The sequence below is a fragment of the Pelodiscus sinensis genome, chromosome 13 (assembly GCF_049634645.1).
Source record: "Pelodiscus sinensis isolate JC-2024 chromosome 13, ASM4963464v1, whole genome shotgun sequence".
Lineage (NCBI taxonomy): Eukaryota > Metazoa > Chordata > Testudines > Trionychidae > Pelodiscus > Pelodiscus sinensis.
The window spans coordinates 4,762,192-4,777,805 of NC_134723.1; the positions used below are offsets into that span (position 1 = coordinate 4,762,192).

The following is a 15,614-nucleotide window of genomic DNA, read 5'->3' on the forward strand; positions in this document are numbered from 1 at the left end:
TATTTCAAGGCAGACTTCCTGGGAAGCTAAGTCCATGGGTTTGTATGGAGATAGTCTAAATGGGCTGCCCCTGAGAATGTGGAAGCATCTGTCAGCTGCAGCCTGCAGGGTAACAGTAGAAAAAAGGAATCCCCTTTGCATATTTAGAGGATTCTTTCACAAGTTAAATTTATCTGTGTAAGCATAGGGCTTCTAGATGCTAGTCATAGAGCAGGACCTCTGGTGACAGACACCGTATGAACACAAAAATGATCTTTGTTTCTAAATGGCAAATTAGAGAAACCTCTTTCATTTAGAGGATACATGTTGGGCAGAGATTTCAACCACTCACTGCACAGTATAGATGAAGTCAGGCATGTGGAGTTATGTAGATAAAGGCAGCCATGTGCCCTAGAAGTCAGACAGGCTCCTGTGATATTTGTGGATGAACTGTAGATCACTTGACACCATAGAAACTTTTGGTACTGGGATTGATGATACCTAGGGGAGCTGGATGGAGGCCAGGGGTACTGATGTGGTGGGCACTGAGCTTCAGTACTGAGGAACCGTTACCAGGTAAGTCAGTCCAACGTGAGGGGATACTGGAGCACAGTGAGAACATCAATAGGATCCATTCTGGGCCTTGAACTACTCTTTAAAGAGAGGACAGATGAGATCTTTTTCCTATTAGGACCCCATGAGGGTGGCCTAGTTTTGATGCCTTCTTCCCACTCTATAGAGTGTAAAATATCACAGATTAACTTCTAATTGAACTCAGAATAACTCGACTGAAAAAAAGCTTAGGTTCTCTCCTCCCTGGGAAGAAAGGAGCAACACTGCTGAGCATAGTAACTGATGAGAAAATAAAAAACCATCTCTCAGACCCACTGTTGGAGCATAAGAGTTTATTAGCAAGGCCATTTGCCTTCAACAATACGAGCCTACGGGTAACATGGTATTGGAGACAAAGAAATAAGTAGGGTCTTTCAGAGGTAATTCACCACCATCTGTTGGTAACTATTGCTGAAAAAGGGGGAAAAACCCACAAAATTTCCTGACGTATCTTTTTTGGAGGCAGGGGAAAAAAAAGTACAAACTACTTGAAATCATGATCAGCGTTCTCTCTGTTCTCAGAAGCTAGAAGCTAAAGAATCACAACCCTGCTTTACACCCAAAATACGTAGCTTATGAAATGGAGTTGTTTCTTTTAACTGATCTGAGTTTGCAAGAGTTGCTCTGCAGTGGTGCTTAGGCAGTATTTTACATAATATAAATATATATAATACACAGTTATGTACATAGCTACAAACAAGGGAAAACTGCATTTAGATTGGTCACAAGAAAATATTGAGCTGTTAGCAATGCCCGTAGGATACTCAAAACATCCATAAAACATGAACTTTAGCACTTAATCTTCCAGCTGCAACGTGAAAATGTCCTAAAGAGTGGTACCAAGGAAAGCATCCTTAGGAGGTTTCATCTTCAAAGTAAAATACAAAGGGTCAGGTAGGCCAGCCTGTTACAGATCCTCTCAAGCAGTATAAACAGACATCACCACAAAAGGACTCAGCACAAGTCAATACATACAATCCCCTAAAAAGGTGTGTGCGCGCAACATACACACACGCTTCACTGCATGCTGCAGAGGGAAGTCAGGAATCATTTTAAGTGAAGGTGCCCTACTAAATGCCACAATGAAATAAAAAAAGCAGAAGTGTTTGTGGCTTAGCTGAAATAAACACTGCTGTATGAGGAAATTGATACTTAACAGACACTTTGCAAAAAGACACCAACTCAACAGCATCACACCACAGAAGTCTGGCAGGGACATCAAGTTCAGTGCTCCATTGAGGAAGGCCAATAAAACCATTCTAAGGGGATGTCAGTGTAAAAATGTAACATGGCTAGCTGCCAGTCTACTTCTTCCCCTAGGTGTAAGAGGCAGGGCCCATTATACTCTGCTTTCCGGATCTGGACAATCAGAAGAATCCATATAAACCAGTTTGTTACATCTGAACATTGTCCGACTTGGTTTGGGAGGCTTGGGAAACACGATTGATGCTGCTTTCAATGAAGAGTTTGAGGCCTTGTAATCCTTGTGTGTAGAGATATTCCAGATACCAGTTCCACCTTCTACCCTATAGAAACAAAGAGTAGAAGTAAGCATCTGGGGTCATAGGTGAAGTTGTACCCTCCTCTTGCCTCAACCTGCAAATATGCAAATTCAGACTGAAAAAGCCTGACTACATCTACCCTGCCATATGATTATGCACCTGCACAAAGATTACATCCCACCTCAAGTGACCGGATGCCTCTCAGAATCTGACACCAAGCTTTTTACCTAAAAGTCACCATTTCAAATCTGGCCTAGTGATCTACAGTCATTACCATTTGATAACTACTCAGGAAATACATAAATCCCATGTTTCCTTGGCAGGTCCAGCAAAGTGGCTGAGGATTGAGGACTCATGAAACTCAGTTCCCCTTGTCACAATGAGAAGTTCTCCTAGTTCAGGATTGAGGCACATTGACAGGCAGCATGGGGGGAGGGAGGGACACACAAACCATCACTGTCCGCTGAATAGAGTCAGCCTGGAGGATTTCTGCCTCTAGCACCAGTCACTAGCAGGACATTCACTTCAAAACTAGAGGACAATATATTAATATCCCAGAATGTTAACACTATTTAGACTTGTACTGGAAATTCTGACAAGCAAATTTTCCAATAGTTAAGACGTAACTAAAATGTCTCTGTCCTGAGGATGCATTGATTGTAAGGTCAATGTGTGTAAGTATCGCAGTCCACTGGCTGTACATGGCTGCTATGCCAGAATGCTTTCAGACCAGAGCTCATGGCTCTAGTAATCAGGTAACACACGGTGAAGACCTGGAACTCTTTAGTGGACAAAACTGAAGCACACATCTCTGGGTCCATGAGTAAGCCTTCATCTTTGAGTTCTCATGTGGCATGACCAAATGAGAGCATAAATCCTTTCCAGCTCTGATTCTTCTCCTGGACAGGGTATTTCTGAAGATGTGAACTGCACCCCTATAATCATATTACTAGCCAATACGAGTTTTCATATAGTATTTCAAAATAAAAACATGTTACCTTAATTAAGCTGAAGTTCAAGGTTTTATCTTCTGGCCAAGCCTTGTGGAAGGGGGAAAAAAATATAAGTAAACAGGAGTCAGATCAGATGAAATCCTCTTGTGAGTTGCTGAGCCTCGGCTCAGCTGAATCCCCTCTTAAAGCAGGAATTCCCCAAGGGCAAGGAAGGAATAGCAATTGTGAGGATGCACTAGGAGACAACTGCAGCATTCTCCTTAAACCGGTCCATAAATGGCATGGCACCAGAGAACACTCTGCCAGAAGGCAATCCTTCTGAACAGGAACAAGGAATATTTACAGATGTATTGAACTCCTATGCCTCAAATACTAAGGAACCACCAACTCCACACTATTAAAGGGGGTAAAATGACAAAATCCCACAAGGCTTAGTTTATTACCTCACTGTTTCAGGGACTGTTCTCGCAATCTGCTGCAGAGCAGCACCCTCTTGTGCTCGGGAAAGATTTACTCAGCCATGGAGCTTGTTTACAGAAAGAGCAGACAAGAACTTTTCCTTTATTTTCCTAACAATTTTTAAGTCTGGTTGTGGCTCCCACGTAGAGAACAGCCAGTGCTGCAGGATGAGGAATGCTAGCACTGCCCATCAGCAATGTCTTACTGCTACAAAGAGTGGGAAGGTGTAAGACAGGGATGGGGAAACCTCAGGCTTTGAGGGCCGCATCCGGCCCCTGCTTGCCTGGATCTGGCCCCTGAGGCTCAGGGCTCCTCCACCCCAACATTAGGGAGGCTGCACTGCCTCCCCATGGGATGGGAGCACACAATCTACCAAGCTCTGGTATGGGAGGGGAATGTGGGGAGTGTCTCTCTCCTCATTCAGGGGCCATAGTGAGGGTTTTTTCCCCGTGCTTCTCACTCGTGTGCAGGCTCCGACTAATTTTTCTGTGAGTGTGCAGCCCCCGACTCAAAGAAGGTTCCCCACCCTGGTGTAAGAGAACCTCAGGATAAGGACAGAAGGAAAAGAACTTGCACACAGGGAAGCAGTTTTTTAGCTTAACTCTGAAGGAGTGACGGACTCAGGGTGGCTCCACTATGGTTCACACCCTTACCTGCTGCAAAAAGAGGATAGCATAGCCCATCAGGGCTGGGTGATGGACAATGTTGAAGCTGTTTCTGACCTCCTGCACTCTGGTTTTCTTCAGTACTTCCGGATCTAGGCGAATGCCCTGAGGGTGGATATCTTTCTGGAAAGCACTTGATGTCCATAGACAGCCCACCATGGCCATTATGTACTGGTTGTACTCTTGGTAAGTCTGGCTACTGAACTTGAATTGCAGTATTGTCTGAGGAGACCAGAAAACAATTCAGTGGTACAGTATATTACCATCATTCCTTGCAACAGTAATGAAAACACTGCCTCCCCAACAACTAGTTTATAACCCTTTTATTACTGTGAAAGTAGACTGAATTATATTGTACAAGTAAAATGAATTAAAGAAATGTTGTTTGTTCCTCTAGCAGGAAGAGAGATGTTAAGGTAAAGTTGTTTGTGTGTAAGCAGGAAGAAGGATGTTAAGGCAGAAGACGATAATTCCACTTAAGGGTGATAGTGAGACATTAACAGCAGATTGGTAAGACTTAATAAGGAAATGAGATACTTGACTGACCCCAAGTAACTTTGTCAATTCGTGCCCTTTTTCAATCTTTTGTCTGCTCTACTCTTTTATCTGTATAAATAAGGTGACTTGGGTTTGTGTGGGGGTCTCACTTTTTCTGGTTGTATTAGTGAAGCACTTTGCTAATAAAACAGAGTAGTCTACAATAATCTTGAGTCCTGAGTCTAACTTTGACATTATCATCTACAGTACTTTATTAAAAGGTTTGTTCATAGTACCTTTTTGATCAGTTCATTTTCTTTTGCAGCTACCAAGTTGGTTCGATACCTAAAGGAACGAACAAACAGAAGAGTTTAAGTGCCCTCTGAATTCCAGTGCAGATAAATACCAGGGAAGAGCAGGGATGTTGCCTTAGAATGAAGACAGCTGAGCTTTCCTCCTCCACCATGTACAAATACTGATAGGAGGAGGGCCAGCGTCCATCCAGGGACTAGGAAGAAGGAATATACTAACACATGAGCTCTCATTCAAGTAATAGACAGGCTCCTTAATAGAGAACATAGAACTGGAAGGGACAAAGTCAACCTTCATATGACAACAGGCTATATGCAATGTGCAGCACTGAACTGTAGCACAAAAATGCAGTGCACCTTCAAGAAGAAACTTTTCATTCAATGAGAATAGAAAATGTAAGCCACTGGAAGTAATGGAAGCTGACAGTTGTTCTGTATAAATAAGCACTAGCTGCTCTTATCTCCTAGAGAGCGCTCTGTCATGTTAATTACCCTGCAGTATCGTCCGAGAGAAAACCACATGGACAGCCCTACGCCAGCTGTCAGCAATTGGCTACTTCTTTTATCAGATGCAACCACTGGAACTAACACTGCCATGAACAGCAGCAGTTCAATAGATCCTACAGAGAAATGAACACTACATTCTCCAGGCCAGCAGGCAGATTCCAGGCGCTCTAGAGGCAGCAAAGCCCCTCATATTCAGTGCTACCCTAAACAGAATTGCCGAGTGCTGCTTCTTCTGAAAATGTGAGTAATGGTTAGATCACAAGCTTGGAAGTCTGAAGTTGAAGGTTCAATTCCTGACTGATGCCTGGTAGATGAGCTACTTAAGCTCTCTCAAAGTACTAAGGGAACACCTACCTCCACAGAGATGACACCCTGGGGAGGGAGCAGTTTCCTGAAACTTGTTTCTACTGTTCTTGGGTAACAATATGGAAAAGGTTGAGAAGCACAATTGTAAACGTACATGCCCAGCACTCAGAATAGGCCAAGAGCTCCACCTCCTGTCCCTCTCACACAGAAAGGGGAAGAAAACATAGAAGACAATGGAATTTCCATGCTCTTAGGTGACAACATGAAGAGTGTCATCTCCCCAACAGGTGATCAGAATGAAAGATGTGATGAAGTTGAAAGGCCCTCCCCCCCCATCTTTGTTACCTGTACATAATGTAGCAGAGCTGGTTAAGATTAACAGAATCCATGCTGAGTAGTGCTGGGTAGAAAACTCCAGGAGGTGGCATCACCAACAAGGGAAGGTTATACTTAAGATACACATCACACACCTGCAGGAAGAAAACAAATCCAGAGGTGTTATTACCACCGTTATCTATCCCTACAACATCTACAGAGAAAGACAAGCATTGTGTCACTTGCCCTTTGAAGAGACTGTGGGGGAGCGGCAGTTCCCTTTGTTCCTGTCCCAGTAACATCATCAAATCTGGAAGGGCACATTGTGACCACAAGCCATAGAACTTCCCCAATATCATTCCTAGAGCAGAATCTTTTAGGAAAATGTCCAATCTTGATTTAAAAAATTGCCACTGCTATAGAATTCACCATGACCCTTGTGCAGAAACCCTGCACTCTAGTGCTGGGTAGTAGAAACCTAATCTTTCCTTTTAGTGAACATACAGCAGCCACTCATCTCTGGTCCTTCATGCTGCTTCTGTATTTGTAGCTTGGACTAGACTATACATGATCCAACAGCAAATCAGTGAAGCACATAACTGAGACCAAATAATTTTATCAGTTAGACAATTCAAGTAGTTATAATTGGCCTGTTGGGATTCCATGGTCACAGCTGAAAGCTCCCCCCGCCCATCCCCAGGAGATTTAAAATTGAAATGCTGTTTTTGTTCACTTTGAAGTGAATTCATTTCGCTCTACATATAGCTTGACACAGAAAAAGTGTAATTTATTCATAACTTTAAAATCCAGGCTTACTGCCTGCTGATTTTAATCAGCTTAATCTCAATTTTGTATTTCTACTTTGCTACTCTCCTAAAGAAAAAGTTGATTCTCATTGGTTGATAGACATTTAAAAACGGGAAATTTGCAATTAAATTTATGCTAACTTTAGTACTTTTTGCCAACCATGAAACTACACTATATCTATATACATTTATTTAAACCAATTAAATAGATTAACATGCATTAATGGAGATTCTTAATTTTTATTACATTAGAAAATAGTGAATATTCATTTCTGATTTAGTAGTTTAATATTTTACACTTGTGATTTGTATCATACTGCTGTGGATAGACACTGGAAATCAATTCAAAGCATGCAAAACAGCATTTTGTTTTTTGTTAGTTAAATAAAAACTACCTTAAATATACTGGACACACAATTTTTTTACTTTTAAATAAAAGCTGTGTTAAATAAATGCAGCATTAGTAAACTGAACCAATTACTTCTGGTCACAATATCCTTTAAGATTTTAGAACTAGGATGCCTCATCCTTTCATATTGTTTTTATTCATTAATTAAAAGAGGAAGACAAATTTCCTTGCTTTTCTAATGCATCAGTTTCTCAACTCTGAATGAACTAGCTGATTCAACCAGTTCTATCAAAAGTTGGTTTAGCACTTCAATGAACTATGGTTCCAAGTGGTTAGCCAGTAACATCCTACAAGCTCAGCAGTTTAACTATTTTAACAACTCTGGCCGCGAATCAGAACAGCTTGAGAGTTGTTTTTAATTTAAATTATTTTAATAGATTTAATTTAGACCATAACATTTGTCAGTTTCAAATACTTAAAAAAAACCCTTAAATAAAATCAGTTTTATTTTTAAATTATTACCCAACGCACTGAAACAAACAGTAAAGAAAAGGTGTTCATTTTTTCAGAAAAAAATGTTTTTAGAAGCATTGAAGAGGACATGCTACCTGAGTTTTCAAGTTAATTTAAAAAGATTCAAGTTGGTAGTATTCCTTTAATATCTTGCTATTGCATCGTGTGTCTGTCAATATCAACAGCAGCCAACCCCCTTAAAACAATAAAAAGTTCTGTGGTAGCTACTTGGATCCATGCTTCAGGGTTTCAGTTGGTCTCCTGGAAGAGTCAGGAAGGAAGGAAGTTTCTACCTCCTCCCCTACCTCTCCCTGAAATGTGAGAGAGGACCCTAAATGGTGACGCGAGGGACCAGTGCTCTGAGGTGGTAAAGAGAATAGTCTCAGATGCTTGGCTTGTGGATTTTGCTCACATGCTCAGGGTCAGACTGTCCTTTTTAGGTCCAGAAAGGAACTGTCCCCCAGGTTAGATTGGCAAGGACCCTGAGATTGTTCTGTCTTCCACTGGAACATGGAGCTTGGGTTGCTTGCTAAGATCACCTGGACATCTCTCACCTATTTAGTTCCCTGACATTACAGAGACCCTAGGCATTAGTACTTCTTGATCCCTCCTATTCTCTGTCTGTGGCACACAATTTAATCTCCAGGAGACTGTAGTACTTCAGTCTCATCCAGATTTTGTACTCAATTTTGGGAGGAGGAGAGAACAACAAGGTGAGGTTTAGTGGCCTAAGTAGTGCCGGTCAGAGTAGACAGACAATCTGGTATTGTCTTCTAGTCCTGAACTTGGATGCAGCAGTTATCTATGACTAGTGGACCTGTCCAGAAATTAGAGGGTCTAGCACTTAATCAGGGATAACTACAAATTACTGCAAGGAAGGAAATATTACACACTTGCACAATGAATGGAAATTGCTCTTAGAGAAGTAGAACTTTACAACGCTAAGAGTATTTGGATACACATACGGTCTCATAGAAATCCAGAATAAAGTACAGCAAGAAAGTAACATTGTTCTCCAAACGCAGAGCTACAGTGGAGATCCAGCCGACAAAGTGGATCAGCTCAGCCACAGAGTTCACCAGTCCAGAAAGAGTGGTGTTCCTAGAACAGCAGTAAGAGATACATAATATTAACACAACTTGTCAGCTTTAAAATACAGAGCAGAGTTAAGCAGAATGATAGTGGGAACTCTAGGTTTCTTCAGGCTCAGATGTTGAAGCCCACATGGATACATTCACCAATTAAATTTAACAGAACAGTTATCCAAAATAATACACTAAACATAGCCTCAACATCACTGCTGGAGGGAACTTGACTTGAATTTACTGACTTTTGGGCATGTATGTTCCCATTGTTAGTATTTTTGGAGGATAACTTTTTGCATCTCTGCATCAGAGTTACAGCCTCAAGCCTGGGTTGAGTAAACTAACCCCAACCTGCCTGCTTTGTGATCCATGGTAAGTTGGGAGACTTGCTACTTTGACAATTTAAAAAGTGCTCATAAGTGAAAAAAGAAGGGATATGAATTAAGTGTTCAAATATTAGGAGGAAGAATTTGGTACGAGAACCTAGGCAAATGCTTATTCTTTTCTAAGTGAGAAAATACTGTGTGTGTCAAGTAGCGATGAGTGAAAAGGGAATTTTGGCTTGACGAACACAAAGATTATGTAGAAGCTGTCCAACCATATTCCAGAACTCCTTTAATATGCTGCTGCATGTATGGGTTTATGTTTCTGGTACATCATTCTACTTTGATTACTACATGGCTGAAAAGACATGCAAAATATTAAGATATATACTTTTAATGTTGCTTCAAGATATAAATAAATCAGAGCAACTCTAACAAAAAAAAAAACAACAACACACAACAGGATTCAAAATCAAGCTAATTATCAGAAGCAATAAAGCATTTTCTGACTCTCTAGTCAACTTCTGTGGCACGGAATAAAAACAGGACATTTTCATGAACTCCACACATAAATGCTGTATTGTGTGCAATTCAGATGAACTTACAAAGGACTGATTTTAGGATCAGACTCTATATCCAACTGCATCACATGCCAATTCAGCCAGTTCTGCAACAGATCCTTCAGACTCTCAAGAACACTACACTACAGGAGGAAAAGAAAGAAGTGGATTATGCACATCATAAAGAGTGTCTGAATACTAAATAAAAATGGGACATTTTCAAAGTATACCAGGAGGGATTCACGCAGTTTATCATTAGGACTATGAGAAAATGAGAGCTAGCTAAAACCTCCATGTAGATCAGAGTAACACCTGCACTCTTGGCAGGGTGATTAACAGGGTGTAACAAGTACAAGGATGCAGAACCCAAGCTGAAGACAATGAAAGAAAAGCTGTCTTTACCATCCTAAAATCAGCAGCATAGTGGGTGCAAAATATACTTGAATTTCCAATTCAAACACCCCATTTCCTTTAAAAAAAAAAGTGATTTCAAGGGCAGGCTTCCCAAAATAATTACTCCCCCACTATGCATTTTAGCTCTATAAATTAGGGAGGACCTACGCTGGATAGGCCCAGACCAATGCCAAACTGGGAAGCCTATTTTACTGTCTATAGATTGCTTCACCTATCTTCTGTAGTGGGGATAGCAATATCAACTAGATCTGCATGTGACCAATAGAATGACCTTGAATTACCTTAAAATAAAGGGATGATGTGAAAAAAAGCTGTGCCAGGGGTTCACAGAGACGTGGTTTCATTTCTGAAATCAGAGGAGAGAAGTCAAATATCTGTGAAAGAATCCAATCCACCCAGATCAGACACAGTTCAAGATCATAGTCTGGACTACATACCTGAGAAGCTGCTGAGGGGGATCCAGCTCACCAGTCTGAGGATTTGCGATCGACAGCAGAAACCATCCCAGAGGGGGAGGCTCTTATATAAGAATTCTTCACAGGAGGAGAACCCCTCCTGAAGGGTACAAGATTAAAACCTTCAACAAAAATTCAGCACAATCCACTACCTTTTTTGACTCTTCCACAATTCACTAGAGAAGGCATAGGCTACCCTACTTCCACTCCCTCAAGCAATCCATCAGCTAATGACTGCAGCTTTCCAAATTACCATTCCTTCAGAAGGGTCAGTTCAAAGGGCAAGTCCAGATTCCTGAACACATTTTTCCTCATCTCTTGTTGCTGTTTCTAAGTTTGTAATCTTTAAGACACCCCATGGGAAATGGATAAGCCCCAAATAATTAAGCAAACTCTTAATTGGAGTAGACCTCATTAAGAAGATGCCTACCTGCAAAAAGCACTCTGTCTTGTAGACAATATCCAGGAAGTCCTTGAACTCTTCTTCATACTGCTGGTTATCAATCTTATACCAAGTGCATTCTAAACCAGAGGGAAAAACATAACTGAGTATGAGTAGTGCAGACAAGGACGCAATAACCAGAAGCAGAATACAAATCCCCTTTCTCTGGAAAGGTACTGTTAAAGTCAGTGCTGTTACCTCAACTAGTATTTTTGTGTTCCAACAACAACAACCAGGGTTTGACAAACAGCGGCGAAAACCGCTCGACCGCCCTGTACTGCGCATGCGCAAGAGCCACATTGCGTATGTGTGCGCTGCGAATGAACGGGGCGCGTGGCTGAAATCTACTCGCCACAGGCGAGTAGACTGTATAGTTTATCGAACTCTGATAATAACCATAGCATCATCTCAACGACTTGATTACCTGCATCCTGCTTCAAAGGCCTTTTAAGACTACACTTGAAAGAGAATCCTCTGAACTGTCATTCATGCTCAGATTTGACACTTTACACTTAAGTTTGAATAAAGACTCTAGTTATCTTACCCATTACAAAGCTAGCTTTCCCAATTATCACCTCTAATATTATTAGCTCACAGACATTTACCTCCCCCCCGCCCATCCCCCTTCTGTTCTGAAATTTGATTTGTCCTTTTCATATGTGTTCATTTTTTTTAATTGTATCCTTTGGTATATGGTTGTGACTATTTTCTTCCACTATTTGATCTGAGGAAGTGGGTCTGGCCCACGAAAGCTCATCACCTAATAAACCATCTTGTTAGTCTTTAAAGTGCTACATAGTCCTGTTTTTTGTTTCAGCTACACCAGACTAACAAGGCTACATTTCCATAGCATCATAGGACTGGAAGGAACCTTAAGAAGTCATAAAAGCCAGTCTGCTGCACTCATGGTAGGGTCAAGCACCATTTAGAACATCCTTGAAGTATTTGTTTATTCTGCTTCTAAAAATATCCCATGATGGAAATTCCACAACCTCCCAAAGCAATTTATCCAGTGCTTAACCACCCTGACAGCTACAAAATGTTTCCTAATCAGCAACCTAAACATCCCTTGCTGCAATTTAAGCCCATTGCTTCTTGTCCTAACAGAGGTTAACAAGAACAATTCTTCTCTCTTTTTTATAACAACCTTTTAGGTACTTGAAAGCTATTATGGCTCCACTTCAGACTTCTCTTTTCCAGTATAAACAAACCTTATTCTTTCAGTCTTCCCTCATAGGCAGTTTTCCCTCTAACATTTTCCATCCTTGAGGAGGCTGAATTGTCTTTTGGACAGGTTGACATTTCTTACATGCAACATCAATATAGAGGTTGCCTGTGGATGTGCACTACCAGTACAAACAAACAGTCTAAATTGTGTGTGTGTGTGTGTGTGTGTGTGTGTGTGTATATAAACAGCTCAAAGATATTAAAGAATTAACAAGGCGAAATGCTTAAGATGTTTAACATGAAGTCAAATAAGAAAATTAACACTACCTTTGAAGTACACATATCATCCTAACAACTCAAGCTAGTAAGCGTGCCAGAATGGGGCATGCTGAAAACAGCTATATAAATAAATCAAGACATGGCCATTAAGTAAAAGCAAACACCAAAGCCCCAATTTAACAACCTACTCCCATAGGCCACTATATCTTCAGAATTTCCACTGAAGCTGCTCTCAAACTGAAGCATATGCGAAAACGCTAGTATGCTACAGACTTTTGCAGTTAACAAAACTATTCCTCTTGCATGCTGCATATTATCCACACATAGCTCAGTTTTAAGATGCTAAACACATTTATGAGTCAACTAAAAAGTAATTCTCCTTGCAAATTTTAATACGATATTTACTAACACTGGAAAGTAGAGGAAAAGGCATTCACTCAGGCTTATACAAATGTCTTAGGGATATGAACTCAATTTAATTAACAGTGCACAAATGCAGAACCGTAAAAATAACTAATAAAGCAACATGGGCAGCAAACAAAGTCACAAACAGCTGAGAACTTGAAAACAGGAAGGGAAGTAAAACATCAGGTGGTTGGTTGTGGGTATTTTCAATGTATGTTTAGGATCCATGCTATGCAAGCGAAATAGAGACCTATAAACCGATTGTGCACGTCACTAACTCAGTAGAAGCCCCAGAGCATATTTAACACGTGGCTTCCAAGTTTGTAAATAAGTGCATACCTCAAAAGAGCTTGCCAATAAGCAAACATCTAGCAACACACTTAGTGCTTGCTACTTCTAAGTGCATCCATTGTCTCAAGAGCCAGAACTCTACCAAATAGCAAAGAACTGGCCTTAATGCAATACCTCTTCCCCACAAAATTCTAAAACTTAATGAAAATCATTTGCCTGGAATCCAACTCTAACTGAGTGGCCAAAACAAGATACGTGGTAAATTTCTTCCAATTTTAATAATAATTTAACAACACAGATTTTTTTTTAAAAAAATCATTAAGATAAGTGTTTTCACAACTCTCAAAAAATCTGTTAAAAGAATCCTTCTCTTTCTTAATCCATTAATACCTATAAGCTTTAACAAGGATGTCCGGTAGTACTTTAAAGATTAACACATTCATTAGGGTATTAGAGCAAGTTTCATTAGACTCCTTGTAACTTTTGCTGAAACAGATTAACAGACTACCTCTTTGAAACCTATGTAAATTTCATTTGAAACGTAATCATACAAGTGTCATGAGCTAGTCTGTTTTCTCCCGTATCATTCTCTGCAGGCTAAATCCTCATCTACAAGAGCAATGTAAGGGTATGCCTACACAACAGCATTATTTCGGAATTGACATTATTCTGAAATAAACAGTGCATCTATACTGCAAGCCATTATTCTGAAATAATGTCAAGCTGGAGGACTTCTTCCTCTAACTCCTGAGCCCTAATTTTACAAGGAGTAAGGGAATCAAAGGCAGAATGTTCTTCCTTCAACTTCCTGCTGTTGAGACAGAGCCAACAATCAAATTAATCTATTTTGACTTTTGCCCTGCAGTGTAAACGTACCCTAAATGCTTTACAGACTCTTCACTCTTCTCTGTTTGGAGGGAGATGATCTAAACGGAAGTTTAGCCTAGGCTTTCTTGCTAACATTTCTGGTCAGATGGCCACTTGTTAAACTCAACATGACCAAAAGCAACCTCTTTATCGTCCCCTCTTGATACTACATAAAAATATTTTAGACTACAACTGCAAAGAATTCACTGTTTTGTGTTTGCTGTAAGTTTAACAGTGGAAAACAGCAGGGTGCTACACTATTCTATTTCCACCCATGCCCCCCACGCGCGCACACATACATTTTTCCTGGCACATGTCAGATCTTGAAATTGTGTCACCAATCAGTTGGTAATTAATACCAACTCACCTTTTTTTGTTAAGGCTGGTATGAAGAGAAGATGTACTTTGACTAAGCTCCCTCTATTTCATTAATGAGACAATGGCCTTTCCCCAGCTGCATACCATCTCCCATGTAGCCACATGCCCCCCTCCCAAACCACACCTGAAATTTTGGCACCCCCCTATGAAGCCTGCTTCCCCCTCAGCCCCGTGTGCCTCCACTGCATAGGTCTGACTCTTGATGCAGCCCAGATGGGAGTCAGGATGCTCTAAATTCCCCATCACAGACATGCCAGCACCCATCCATCTCCTCCCACAATCTGCTTCCCCAGCCGCAGCCCAGCTGGGAAAGAGTCCTACTTCTCCAAGTTGTAACCACTAGCAGCTGCAGCTCAGATGGGAGTCAGAACACACCTCAAACTCCTCACCTCACCAGAACCCTCCCCACCCATTTATTCAACCTACCCCATGCAGTCTGCTCTTCTCCCTTCCCCATCCTGTCCCCCACTCCTAGCCCAGCTGGGAGTGAAGAAAGCTCTGGGTTTCTCACAAGCAAGTAGGTGCTGTAATCCAAATAGTCTCTCTCCTTTCCCTGCTGCCACAGCCCAAAAACACCCTAAACTCCCCTCCCCAAAGCCCCCTATCTGCCAGCTGGGAGAGGTAAGCTCATGGGCAGCTGAGGGAGAAGTGCCCTTCCCCCATCCATGGGAAGAGCTCATTAATCAGATGTGAAACTTACAGGGAACCTTGCTTACAGGCCAGAGATGAGCAATAATTTTCATGGGGGGGGGGGGCACTTAATTTTGTTATGTGGTCACAGGCTGGCTCCACCCCTTAGAAGGAGCAAGGCTGGGGATTAGCCTCCCTCCAGAGTTTTCTGGGGCTGGAGGTTTTGAAGGAATAACACAGCAAAGGACTCATGGCTCAGTCCCTACTGCATTACCTGGCAGCTGCCCAGGGGTGCTGCGGCTATTTCAAGGGCTTGTGGCTCTGGCCCCTGCCAGGGTAGAACTGAGCCAAATAGGATCCTGCTGCCTGAGCTACTTCCTGGAAATTTGGTAGTACGGGCAGCAGGATATAAATAGAAATCAGCCAGATGCAGTCCATGAGCTGGGTCAAAGTATTATGCAGACTGGATCTGGTCCTCAGGCACCATCTTGCCCAGCCCTGTCATAAGCCATGTTCTCTAGACCTTTCATCATTTTTGTTGCTCTTCTCTAGAATAGGGGTTCC

The 15,614-nt window shown here is 41.4% G+C and overlaps 1 protein-coding gene across 3 annotated transcripts in view; it reads right to left on the minus strand.

Annotated features, from left to right (window-relative positions):
* Positions 1 to 867: 867 nt before the first annotated feature.
* The window catches only part of CENPI (centromere protein I), a 32,024-nt gene continuing 17,277 nt past the window's right edge, over positions 868 to 15,614 (minus strand). For all 3 annotated transcript variants that reach the window (XM_006137438.4, XM_006137439.4, XM_075896734.1), the window contains 10 exons: positions 11,022 to 11,113; positions 10,574 to 10,691; positions 10,418 to 10,482; positions 9,768 to 9,865; positions 8,720 to 8,855; positions 6,117 to 6,241; positions 4,944 to 4,992; positions 4,159 to 4,392; positions 3,092 to 3,133; positions 868 to 2,117 (listed from right to left, as the gene is read on the minus strand). In XM_006137438.4, coding sequence (XP_006137500.2) covers positions 1,986 to 2,117; positions 3,092 to 3,133; positions 4,159 to 4,392; positions 4,944 to 4,992; positions 6,117 to 6,241; positions 8,720 to 8,855; positions 9,768 to 9,865; positions 10,418 to 10,482; positions 10,574 to 10,691; positions 11,022 to 11,113 — 1,091 coding nt within the window. In that variant the 3' untranslated portion in view covers positions 868 to 1,985. The remainder of the gene's footprint in view (positions 2,118 to 3,091; positions 3,134 to 4,158; positions 4,393 to 4,943; positions 4,993 to 6,116; positions 6,242 to 8,719; positions 8,856 to 9,767; positions 9,866 to 10,417; positions 10,483 to 10,573; positions 10,692 to 11,021; positions 11,114 to 15,614) is intronic.